We start from the raw sequence: 13,388 nt of genomic DNA, 5'->3' as shown, positions 1-13,388 counted from the left end.
ATTTTTAAATATTCGCGCCATCAAAAATAACGAATTTCCGAGTGGCAATCGTGAAACGTAAAACGCTTCTACCCGAGACATCGCGAACGGCGGATCTCCTGTGATCTGCACCGACTTTGCCGAGTTTACGAACAGCGAGCGCGATTGCGATTGGGGGAATAAGCAAAGAGCCCAAATTAAGGATTGAAAGACACAGAAATGTCTGAAATTGAAAAAAAAAAGTTCATAAGCACAGTTTTATTTACACCAAAAAAAATAAAATAAGAAAATGTGTCTAGTGATCCTTCGATACTACCTTGACTGCCCGCGCAGTTATCTCCCAATCCTGGAAATGCATGCGTAACTGCAGGGTGACTGTCAAGCCAGCATCCAGAGATCTTCGAACAAATTCTTAACAGCCTGGGCTACTATCATAGCATTTCATTGTTTTCTGTGCAGGCATATGAGCAAATGGAAAATTCTTAAAAAATTGATCACATTTTTTTTGTCGACTTTTGTAATATTCGCGAATTTTCACTCTTCAAAAAGTCATTTCCAATTATTCGTTTTACTATTCGTAGCTGTGAATAATTGACATAAATTATTCGTTATTCGCTTCGCTATTCGCGAATAGTTACCGAAATTATTCGCTATTCGCTTCGCTCGGAAAATTCACTATTCGCACAGCCCTACCCTCCCAGAAAACTAGTTAATGCTTACGAGAGGAATGTATCTGTTCCTGAAACTGTTAATTAGTTGCTCAGGAGAGAAAACAATTGTTGTGGGGTTCCAAAAACTTGTCTCAAGAAAAGTTGTAAATGGACTAATTCACAACCAAATGAGCTGAAAATTTGATCTGGAAGACCTTGCAGTCTTCAGGTATCTGCTTTGATTTGCTCAAAAAGCTAACCTTGGCATTAATTTTGAAATGTTTCTTCTGCCAACACTTTTAGCTTGATTTACAAATGTCTAATCTTGAAAATTCATTATGGGCATGACAGAGAGATGATACTTTGCAAGGATTATATAAGAAAAATGTTGACAGGGTAATTCACAGACCTATTTTGGAGATACAGTAAAAAGAAATTAACAAGTTCTATTTCATTAAATTCAAAAACTTAACCATCTCTGCTCCTAGAGCTCGAGACCAAGCTGATGAAGAATGGGCTTGTGGCAAACTTTTGCTAGAGCAAAAATAAGAATTGTTCCTTGTATGTAGATAATGTCTCAAAAATCACGATGAACTCATCGGCAAACTCTGAAATGCACTTCTAACTTCGCAATCTGCATGAGAAATTTGCATTTTTTTTTAAGCTTCCTGCTTCAACAAGGATACCACAGCACGGATGAACATTTCGTTAGAGGAGTCATTCCATTCAATCCCTGCTCAACATGGGCGACTCTTCCGCGCATAAGTTGAGGAGAGCACAAGATCAATCAAGCCGGATATCTACCAACGCGAGAAAAAGGTGAATTTAAACACGCCAATTGTTATCAGGGGGTTAAAATTATCGTCCCGTCACATAAGTTCCGGCGGATTGGCGTCGGCTATGTTAAATATTGCGTGGTATCCTTGAGACCAGGGGTTGGATGGAATGACTCCTCTAATGAAATGTTAATGCATGCTGTGGTATTGTTTTTGAAGCGGGAAGCTCAAAAAAACGCAAATTTCTTATGCAAATTGTGAAGTAAGGAGTGCATTTCAGACTTTGACGATGCCCTCATCTTGATTTTTGAGACACTTTCTATCAGTAACAACTCTTATTTTTGCTCTAGCAAAAGTTTGCAACAGGACCATTATAGTAACTTAGTAAGGTATTTAAATGGGTCCCTAAAGAAGAACTTCCAAAATGAAACCTGCCATTACAATTTTTTTTGAAGCATCAATATTTGATTGTCTAAAAAGCGGACTAAAAACAGTCTCAGACTTCAAAAACTAGAAATATATTTTGAGAGGAACTTTAAGAAATTGGGAGATTTAGAGGTACTTGTATTGATGGTACCTGTTGTGTATGCGGGGATGGCGCTTTGGTGATCGAGGACAAGTCTTGGCTTTCTTCAGTCGGGAGGGTTGAGGTAGTCTCAACAGTCGGTTCTTCAGGTACAGCTGAGCTGGGTGTGAAGACTTTGGTTTCAGTGAGCGAACCAGTATATTCTTCATTATCCCACTCTTCGGGCACAGGGAAATCGTTCTCCCAGTTTCCTGGAAACGAAAAAATGAGATAAAAACAGTTACTACAAAATACTCGAAATAAAAACTGAAAGAAGACTTAAATTAGCTGACACAGAATTCTGTGGTCTCGTATGAAAGATTCTTTGAAAAGAAATCCAAAAATACTTACCAACTTTTTAAGGAATCACAAGCTTTGATTTGATTTTAGCTTCAGAAGACATAAAATCTATGAACTAATTCAATTAAGGATTGTTACATAGGGTAAATAGAATTAGAATTGTAATGTAAGTGGGAGAGCTGGCGCCACTTTTAAGCATTTTCCAGGTACCAAATTCCAAGACTCCTGTGTGACGCCAGGTCACTTTTTCGATACATGATCAATTGTTTGCGATACACGGGTACCCAGCCATCCTGTGCAAACGAAGAAGATAGGAATCACCTCGTATTCCACACTGCCATTTTGAATCGAACATGTATTGAAAAAGTAACTGAAGCTCGGCGCAAACTGGGCTCGGAACTAGTCGAGCAGAACATGGCGGCAGTTCTTCCATTTACATTACAACTCTATGTATTCTATGGATCATTAGCATAATTGAATATCTGATTTGAAATGCAGGGTTGCCATAATTTCTTTATCTTCAAATTCCCTGATTTTTCCCGACTATTTTTACTTTTCGCTGACTCGAAAAGTTTCTAATTCCCTGACTTTCCCTGACCTCCGAACAAAATGTCCATCACCCTTTATTTTCCACTTGAAGTATGCTATTTTTCCCTAAACTTTGGACATTTCCTTGTTAAAATATCAAATGATAGTAGTAGTATATTAACAGATGACAAGCCTTAAAAATGACCAGAAAGGTAAGCAGATGGAAGATCAGTAATGTTAAAGTGATTAGTAGATGTCGCAGAAATTTACCTGACTTTTACTACAAATTCTTTGACTTATTGCACAAAGTCCCTGACTTTTCCCAGCTCTTTTCCAGACCGCCAACAGCCCGATCTGGAAATGGGATTGGGTTGGGATGGTTCACAGCAGTCCACCATCCAACAACTGATGGGAATATTCATTTAAGCTCATCTGCACCATTTTAATGAGCAAAGGTGAACTTTCTCGTGCCAGCAAAAACTTTGGTTGGTGCTACTGGGGAAAAAAAATATAGTTTACCATTGCTTTCTAAGTTTTACGGCCTAAAACTACGAGGCCAACAATTTTAAGCCTGATAAATGAACTGTCTAAATTAGTTTTCATTCTTCATCAGATAATACTTCATTTTTATAGAAAAAGAAACATTTGAAGAAGTATGAAAAGTTTTTTCGAAACCCAAGGGCATGGAAGGAAAGCTGGAGGAAGAAATTAATTGTTACTCACCCATTTTTTCCGTAGCGGAATTTTCAACTGAAGGATTGTTCCACGTATCGATAGTTCGGGAAATACCAGGTTTGTCACCACGAGGTTGATAAGTGCGAGTGCTCAACCTTCCACCTCCTCTGCCACCTCTACCTCGGCCACCAAGACCACCTCGGCCAACAGAGCCATTCGCCATTCCTCGACCGCCCCTGTCACCACGATCTCGACGAAAACCTCCGTCTCTACCTCTTCCCCTGCTGTCTGAGGCATTCTTTTCGTTCTCCTTATTCTCCTTACCTTTCCCTGAAGAAGAAGAAAAAAAAATTTAAAGGTTGTGCTAGTTATGAAAAAATTAAATACAAAGAAACTGCTTCAAATAACAAAGTTGTTTTGGTCTTTAAGAGCTCTTAAGAGCCGAAAAAGTGAAGTAGACTCTTGCTTCCGGATTTTGACTAATTTATACAAAACAGAAGCTTTTAGATCTACGAAACTCAACCACAGAAAGGAGTCTTTTTTTAATAAAGAACTAAAGTAGTGGTTAAAATCTTGGATCACGACAATTTGAGTCTGAGGATCCTTAGAGGAATCCGGATCCATGAGGAATTTTACATCTATTTAAGGTCCCATTTTTCTCTAAAGGTCTTTCAGAATATATCTTGGGTATTCAGAAATAATACCTCTTCCATCACTAACGTAAGCAATCACAGCAAAAGACTGAAGATGAAATCTGTAGGTATGTCACACATGTTCCTCAACATAGAGACAAAAACTATTGAATATGTTTGAACCATATTTGAAAAGACAAAATTTTACACACAAGTAAGAAGCATTAAAATTAACTGGACTGAACAGAGACTCTATTTCATCAATTCATACAAAAACAATCGGACCGCGTTAAGCAGAAAGGAACCAAGCCACATCAGCTATTGCCAAATTTAATTAGGATATACAATTTTTTACATGAAAACGGTTGTGCGGATATTTATGCAAATTTCGGTGAATTTTCTGCACAGTATGAAACAGATTCCTTAAAATTTTCAAAAGAATCCGCACAAATGCTCTCTTGTAAAGAAGTAAATTGCCCAGTTGAATTTGGCAATAGCTGATATGGTTTGGTTCCTTTCTGCTAAACGCGGTCCAATTGACCAAAGATCTATGCAGTCTAGACAAATTCTTAGCATTTATTTCACTATAAAAACAGCCCACTAGAGAAGATAATCTGGCGGGCATTTCTTCTGGGACAATTAATTTCAGATTGTAAGCACAGGATTGCATGTTTGATAAATTTTCAAAATTCCCTGATTTTCCGCAACTTAACTGGGAAAATCTCTGACTGTATATCCATTTATGTACGCCAAGATTTTTAAACTTTCTTTGTCTCCTCTGAAAAAATCATTGGCTTATTGTTAGTATGCTAAAATTACCTGACTGTTCCCTAAATCCCTAGCTTAACATAAATAATTCTGTGACTCCATAGACCAAAAATCCCTGACTTTTCAGAGAAAAAGAAGCCATGATGGCTGCAACCTGACAGTCACAAAGGGCACTTTAGCAATCCCAAAAAAAATTTACTGTCATACACCTGACTTTTCCAGGTTTCCCATGAGAGTTTCAACCTCTCAGAAGTAATGATGGTTCTAAAGCTTCTAATTTTAATTCTGAACTGTTCTGTGCTGTCTGTTTAGTTCTGTACTTTGACTTTGCATTCATTGTTATTTTGTAAATTGAAAAAAAAGAAAAAAATTAATCTATTCTATTCTGACACTTACACTTTCCAGCATCGGCGCTCCTATCGTTGGCACGTGGTGGACCCCCTCGCCGGCCACCTCTTCTGGTGTTATTCGCTGTGGCTGTTCCGTTGCCTGTAACAGCTGCCTCAGACTCTTCCTCCTTCTCCGCCTCTGCTTCGTTTGCATGGTGGTTTGTAGCAGGCTCGCCGCCTGGTTTTGATTGGCTAGCAGCCCGTCTCTTCTTCTTTGATACAGACCACTGACTGTCCTGTAAATTAAAAACAATAACAGTTGATTTAAATGAATGCCATTCTTATGAAACAAAACTTTTGCAATAATAATACTAACTTCCACTTGCAGTGTTTAAAATTTACAAGAGCCAAAGGCAAAAATGCCCCTATAAATTCATTACTGGCTAATTCAAAATGAGTCAGTTAAGCTCGAGAGGGATTTGCTTGCAAATAGTCGAATCTTACAGTTTTCGGTACGAGAAGAACAAAACGCACGTTAAAATTTCACGAAAAATTTCCTCCGCGGAGAGATAACGCTTCCTTTTTTTGGGTCCTCGAAAACATGTTTGAACCGACCGCCGTGAATCTTCGAATCTACGCATCAAAGACGGGAAGATGGCGGCACCGAAGCCGACCTGCTTACTACCGCCACGCTGCCGTTGTTGACATCACGATTTTTCGTTTGAGCTTAAGTAAGTTCTGTGTGAATGTTTCATATCCTACATACATCTGTATCGCATTCTGATTGAAAACCTTAGAGAATTAAGAACAATGGATATGAATCTCAAACAAAGTAACCTATATGACCTCAAATTGACCAACAAAAACACACCGCTAACGCGATGCCGCCGTGTATTCTTCCACTACGCATTCCGCCACCATATTGATCGTGACATGTACATTCGAAACCTACGAGAGCGCGGTTCAAACGCTGTTTTAGGCCACCCTATAAGATTATTAAAAGAGGACGTGGCCCCATGAAATGTTAGTGAGTCTTTTTCAGTCTTCTTTAGATAGTCCTTGTCTGCAAAACAGTATCATATCTAGGGGAAGAAATTGTGTTTTCATGATTTACTGCCCTTTGCGCTACTAAAACCTTTTATCATTCCATTTATTTATGATATTCCATACTCCACAAGGCCATCTAAATTCATCACAAGGGAGCAGAAACTTTGCACTGAAGTTTTTTTCTGATCATTTTTACCAACAGGCTCACTTAACACTGCATAAAGATAGACAAGACACCTACCCCGCCCCACTCTCAAAGCCATTTATATTGTACAGATGACCTTTTAGAAATGAGAAAAAAAACACTAAGAAGACATGTAAATCCCTTAATGTATCTTTAACCAAGTTTATTCCAGGCATAAGTTATTATTATGAAACAAGGCTAATGGAAAATATCGGAGATCCGATCTCTTTCCAACTTTACATTCTTTTTTTACTGGAACACTTATCAAAATCTCGTAACTAGAGTAGGTTATTAAAAATATCTCAGCAAGAATTTAAAATCATTGCAAATCAGGCAATGTAGGTAAGGTGTGGTAAAATTCATCATGTGATATTTTTGTACCCAAGTACAATAAAAAAAAATAAATAGGAACATATATTCCACTAGACTGGTTTAAAACTGATATATATGATCTTTTATTAGCTACACTCCTAAAAAATTGAAATTACCTGGAAGAAAAATGGGCTGTTAAAAATTGTCATAATAAATGTTAGCTCTTGTGCTTTTGTACCCACTCATCGTTACCTCTCTATTCTTGTATGATGACTTCGTTTTAATTTTTATTTTTTTGCAAACTGAAAATGAAACAATAAAGTTTATTCTATTCTATTCTATTCTATTCTATTCTATTCTATTCTATTTTATTCTATTCTATTCTACCCTCTATTTTAAAAAATTTGTACTGAATAAGAAACTTACCACATTTTCTGAAAGCAAATACTCTATAGCTCGTTCAAGGTCATTATCACAGTCATGAAAAGCCAAAATTACTTCATCTTCTGACCTTGATGTGAACTCCATTACCTGTCAAAAAAAAGAGGAAATGTTAAAAAGAGAAAAACAATCTACCGGGGCACTTGAGAAGAGTAAGAAAGGCTCTAAATTTAGTAATTGTACTTAGGACAGTAAAAAATATCGGAAGTTGCCTAAAAATTTGCATATGCGTAAGGGAGCAAGAGACTTCATTCAGTGCAAAGAAAACATGCATAAGCTGACATAAATATCTAGGGACCTATGTTATTGATGAAATTATTTCATATTTTGGCTTTAAACCTACGATGAAAAAAGGAACGACTTCAAACAGAATTCACGCGCTTTCATAATAGAGCCTTCTTTTCCAATTAGGACCTGAAGGGGTAAAGGAGAAAAAGTAGGTAATAATTTGATCATGAGTAGAGACTTTTTTCATTAACAGGGCTAAATTAAAAGAAAACCAGAGCTGAGCTTACCTTCTTGATTTTAGAAGCTAGCTTTGGATCTACATCCGCTTTCGTGTCAATGGTGGTTGTTTGTGCCATTCTGATTTGCTCGGCAGTTGCCTGTAAAAAAGAGAGACTACACTTAAAAAAACTGACAAAAATTACCACAATGGCAGTAGAAATAAGCTGATACGCGGAAAAAAAAATTAAATTAATACAAAATTAGGGAAGAACTTGATAATTAGAAAAATTTATTGGGGGCCTCATGGTCTTCACATGGTGGGATAAGCAAGATCTTTAGATGAAATGGACCGCGTTAAACAGAAAGGAACCAAGCCACATCAGCTATTGCCAAATTTAATAGAGCCGTTTAATTTTTTACATGAAAACGGTTGTGCGGATTTATGTGCAAATTTCAGGGAATTTTTTCTATACTACAAAGCATATTCCTGAAAATTTTCAAAAGAATAAGCACAAACGTTCTCTCGTAAAAAATTGAATTTCCCCATTAAAATTGGCAGTAGCTGATGTGGCTTGGTTCCTTTCTGTTAAACGCCGTTCAAATGAACGTTGAAGTAGATCATCCGAAGGTAGACTAAAATACAGTTATTTTAGAAAACTGAAACATAATGGTGAGCTGGTGTTTTAAATGTTACAACACATTTTTGGGTTCTTTGAAAATAGAATAATTTTTCTATGGCATGATGTTGCACATTTGGACCGCGTTAAACAGAAACGAACCAAGTCACATTAGCTATTGCCAAATTTAATTTGGCAATTCTGTTTTTCACATGAAAACGGTTGTGCGGATTTTTGTGCAAATTTCAGCAAATTTTCTCTATAGTACGAAGCAAATTCCTTAGAATTTTCAAAGGAATCCACAGAGACATTCTCTCGTAAAAAATTGCCCAGTTAAATTTGGCAATAGCTGCTGTGGCTTGGTTCCTTTTTGTTAAACGCAGTCCATTAGTATCGGTATTTTTGTTTTTGAAAACAAGAATACCAATATTTTGACATTTTGAGAAAAAACTAGAACTAAATATTTTTAAGAAACTAGGTACACAGCATGTTCCTTAGAATCCAAATTCGAAAATTAATTCATGCGATAGGGGGATAATACGTTCTCCACCGATTTCATCTTACTTTTTAACCGCTAGGTCAGTAATATAACTTAGCTACCTAGCTAGTAGTTACATTCAAGTTCAACTAAATTAAACATGAAGTAGTTAATTACCCTTTCCGGTACGAAGTCGGATATTTTCGACATCGCAAAAACAACCCGTTCAGGTCCGATGTCGGATAGAGTAGCCAAAAAGTTTGAGCTTGTGTGCAAATCAGTTGTCGAATATTTCTGAACCTACCAGCGAGTGGCAGCCTCTAAAGGACTCTCTGGGAACTAGTATCAGCTAATTTCCGAAAAAGCATGCAGACCTGCTACAGCGGCCGCGGCAAAATGGCCCCCGGACCGGAAACGGTTAACAATAAATATTTCAAATTGAAGTAATCAAAATTAATAGAATACAGAGGCATTATACCTTGTGAGTCACATGAGCAGACTCTGTCTTTTTGGCTTCATTCTTGTGTGCTTTGCTGACCACCGGAGCAGACTCATTCTTCTTGACAGCTGTGTTTTTGCCACCGGAGCGACCGGTAGTACGGTTAGAGGAGCTCATTGTATAAAGCACACACCACACTCTATGTACAATGCTATTTACACTGTATTCTGGAACAGACAAAAAGAAAGTTGATAGCATTACAAAAGTCAATTGGCTTTCACTGAGCATTTTTGATAAGAGGAACCATGATGTACGACAAGGTGCACTCTACTACAGGTATGGACAAACAGGGTGCCAAAGTGGCAGCGCTGAGAATACAGGCCATTGAGTGACGTCGCAAGTCGTACCGTCTTTGATGCGCAGTTCCAAATGAGGTCCTGGCAGATCTGGTAGCTTCAATAAGCTATCAGATGAATTTAAAAATTTGATAAAACTCAAAATAACGAAAAACTTAACTAAGGACACGAAAAAATAACACGAAATTGACGAGACCCACTCTCAGAACAGAAAGTGAATAAGTTTTCAATATAGCGTTATGCAGTCATACCATTGGACGCTGTCAAATCTACGCGTTTCAACAATTTTCTAAAATTCCATTTGTTCATGCCTGTAGTAGAGTGTACCTTGGATGCACGATACTTGATGAAACCAATGAAAAACATAAATTCTATGACTCATTCCCATGACTTGTGTAACAGAAATACTTCCAATAAAATAAAGTAGAACATGAGAGATAGGCTAAAAAAAAGAGCTAAATCCCAAAATATTTTAACCTGCTACTTCGTCATTCTAGATCTGCCAAAAATGATTTTTTTTAAAAAATATCAAAAACTTAAAAACACACATTGCAGTAAATAAGTGGGCAGATTATGATTTTAGACAAGGAAAGCCTTGCTAATGGAAAGAGTGAGACAGACCGTTTGAGGATGCAATTTGCCTAGGAGAATTTATCTTTGGCACTAAATCTGAAAATGGCCTTGGTTTTTCTCTGTCTTAAACCAATTCTTCGGAAAATCGAATTCTTCTCAATAAAATCAAATTTTTTTAAAAAAATTTTGGTTTCCTAGGAGACTGGCGAGTCTAGGAGAAATGCGCTGGTAATTTTCAACCAAGCAGTTAAAAGTAGAAGGATATCTCCGAGGGTGAACTGAAAGATATACAGCTCAAATTGATGCGAAGATGTACTCAAATAAACAACAGAAAATTTGGAAAATTAAGAAAAATTATCCTGCCATTTTCTGAAAACAGAATCATGCACAACCAGTAAATGATAGCCTCTACTTGTGAATATTTGTCCTTAACACCCAGAGGACATATTGAAACTTTTGTTGATTGAAGACAGATGGTCAAAGCATCATCTGTCGCTTTTATGTCCAGCTGCAATGATATGACGCAACAAACGAGAGTCCAGCAGTTTAGGCTGCAGATCAATAAAACAGTGAGTTGGGCAGGGAATTTTCATCATGATATAAACAACCATATCCTGTAATTATACCTATGGCTGCGCTGCGTTTCCATGATAAATGAGAGGAAAACAATGCCGTAAAATCGTATTTTCTAACAACTTCCTTCATGAGGATGCCAAACCCCTGCTAGTTTGAACATCAAGTAGACAACGCAGATTACTTCTGGGTGTTATCAAGTATGAAGCAAGCTTACAGGGTGCATTTAACACCCCAAGAAGATAAAAGATACTATGTTAACGAGAATGATCATTTCAACTTAAGTTTATCTTGGAAAAATATCATAGGAGAAATTATCTTCAATTCGTAATAAACTTTGAGATGTTAGATTTCGAAGCAGATAGAATAAGCAGAGGAGAGGAATGGTCTAGAACAAAGGTTAGCTCAATGTAAACAATGAATTACTGACATAGCTGAACCTCTAAACTACAATGCAATCATCACTAAGGACACAAACTACATGATAAAGTGATGCTTGAAATTAAATTTGAAAAAACCCTTGAGATATTTGTTTCTGTGGGATAAATTCTTTTCTCCTTGGTCCAAGTAAATTTATTCAGAGAGAAAATCATGAGCACCGCCATGAGATGTGATTATTGAGTTCAATGAATGACAATGTAAGAAACAAAGAAGAAGACGGAAGTTCATGATGAAAAATTCATTGCGAGTCAGATACAGATTCATAATTCAGTTTCAATTAGACAATAGTGAAGTCCAAGTTCAAGCAAGGGTTAGAATGTCATTAACTGAATTTCTAAGTCTTCACACCTGATATAAATCCACTTCCATGCTCAGGTGCTGATAAAGAGGAGTTATGTACTGTGGTCTAAGGATCACATCCCCGAATATGTTACTGATTTGTGATTAAAAGTGAAAGGAAATAAAATAGGCCTATTATCACGAGGAGGAATGTACAGCTAGACAACTGCAGGTCTATGAACTATCATGAATTTGTAGACTGACGCCCACACGTGTAACTTTCCTAGATGCAGCACATCTCTTATCACATGGCGAAATATTACTACCAGATCTGGGTCAAGATCTGAGATAGGATGAGTCAGAGTGAAAATTTGCCGCAAACAACAAGATTTAGGAAAAATAGAAGTTAATAATGAAAATCAGATAGGGTGAGAGCAAGGATAAAGCGCAGTTCAACTGGCAGGATGATTAGAGACTACTCTCTCGAAAAGTTTCCAAATGACTGAATGTTTGACGTAACTAGAGGGGAAGCTAGATATGTTTCCGCTCCGACTATAATTAAAGTGAATCCAATAAATTTTTGTTCTACTTACAAAAATAGTTTAGATGCTACTTCGGAGCATGGCGCATACCTAATCTCAAAGGGCGAGCAAACTTTACAATAGACGGTTAGGGGAGTCAGGAGTTTCCCGAAATGTTGCTGAGATAAGGAAATATAATCGGGAGCTCGGATGTAATCTCGAGATGAAAAGAAAAACAATCATGAGTCAAGCATTCTTCCTGAACCATTCATGATACCATCCAACAGGTAACAACAAAGAGATATCCTCTCATAAATGCGGCGGACTTCGTGAATAATATCTGCTTGATAACGCGATTAGCCACGGAGCGCCGCTCACAAAGGTGAATAACGTTTTTCTACGAATCTGAATTTCAAGAAAGTGAAACCGGGTGCGAAGATTCCATGTGCAGAAGACGCCATTTCGGATAAGCAAGCTGAGCTCGGCCTGATCGCGGAGAGCACATCCTCTTCGTATCGAGATAGAATCAGTTGGAGCGCCAAAGAATTAGGAGAAATATGGTCAGACTTACTCAAAACTTAGGAAAACAGACGAAAAACAACAATTAAGACATTAAATTACGGAAAAAACACTTAGAAAGTTTACCTTAGGAAAGACCCGAGAACTCTTGTTGTAAAATTATCATCACGTGACCACCGAACCGCACCACTCACCGGACGATGCATTCGTGACGCGCAATTTTTAAAATTCTTGGCGGTTGTTCAAAATGACGCGTCCGCGCCGATCGCCCGAAAACCATGACATTGAAAGTCCTTTCACGTTGATGCCATTACTGCAGCTACCTGGGATTTTCTTCCAATTCATGCTATTTCCCTACTCTGTATTCGATCTTTACCCTCATAATTGCTGAATATTCTTCTAATATTCATATTTTAAATATTCAGAATATAATGGAATTTATTTGATGCGTACAGCCTACTATACAAAAGCTCTGGCACAAGTCAATTTTTATTTTTTTGTACAATTTATACACCTAAGAGTTACAATGTTCATAACGAGTTTTACACAAACTCAGGGGCGGACTGGTAGTCGAAAAGTTAGGAGGAGACCTAAACGTAAGGGCCCCTCCTGTCGTTCGGGGGGCCCTCCCCCGGTAAATTTTGAAAATTTCACACATTTTAAACACGGAGGCATTATTGGAATTGGATTCTACAGTACTTGAACTTCAAAATAACCCATTCTCAGGATTCATCGGGGATCCCTTCAACACAAATGCTTTTAGCGACCTTCCATGTCTCTTAGAGACAAATTTTCAAGGGATTCAGGGCCTTTTAGTGATTGGAAAGGATAAGAAAATTACAACATTCGGGGAAAAAACGATGACTCGAAAAAAATTCGCCGCGGGGGCCCCTTCGGGACCTCCGCAGCAAATTGGTAGGGGGCGATCGCCTCCCCACCCCCATGGCCAGTCCGCTCCT

At 37.7% G+C, this 13,388-nt stretch overlaps 1 protein-coding gene across 2 annotated transcripts in view; it reads right to left on the bottom strand.

The window, feature by feature from the left end:
- Positions 1-12,709, bottom strand: part of lig (ubiquitin-associated protein-like lingerer) — a 37,346-nt gene extending 24,637 nt beyond the window's left edge. The window contains exons 1-7 of one of the 2 annotated variants that reach the window (XM_019052852.2): positions 12,556-12,709; positions 9,207-9,394; positions 7,702-7,791; positions 7,172-7,276; positions 5,270-5,498; positions 3,522-3,803; positions 1,983-2,182 (exon numbers count right to left, since the gene is read on the bottom strand). In XM_019052852.2, the coding sequence (XP_018908397.2) occupies positions 1,983-2,182; positions 3,522-3,803; positions 5,270-5,498; positions 7,172-7,276; positions 7,702-7,791; positions 9,207-9,344 (1,044 nt within the window). In that variant the 5' untranslated portion in view covers positions 9,345-9,394; positions 12,556-12,709. Of the gene's footprint in view, positions 1-1,982; positions 2,183-3,521; positions 3,804-5,269; positions 5,499-7,171; positions 7,277-7,701; positions 7,792-9,206; positions 9,395-12,481 lie in introns of both variants that reach the window. The other variant, XM_019052853.2, reaches the window with a different exon arrangement.
- Positions 12,710-13,388: the final 679 nt, after the last annotated feature.

The sequence above is a fragment of the Bemisia tabaci genome, chromosome 8, assembly GCF_918797505.1.
Source record: "Bemisia tabaci chromosome 8, PGI_BMITA_v3".
Taxonomy (NCBI): Eukaryota; Metazoa; Arthropoda; class Insecta; order Hemiptera; family Aleyrodidae; genus Bemisia; species Bemisia tabaci.
Note: the sequence above shows the minus strand (reverse complement) of the source record. Positions and strands in the feature narration are given on the sequence as shown.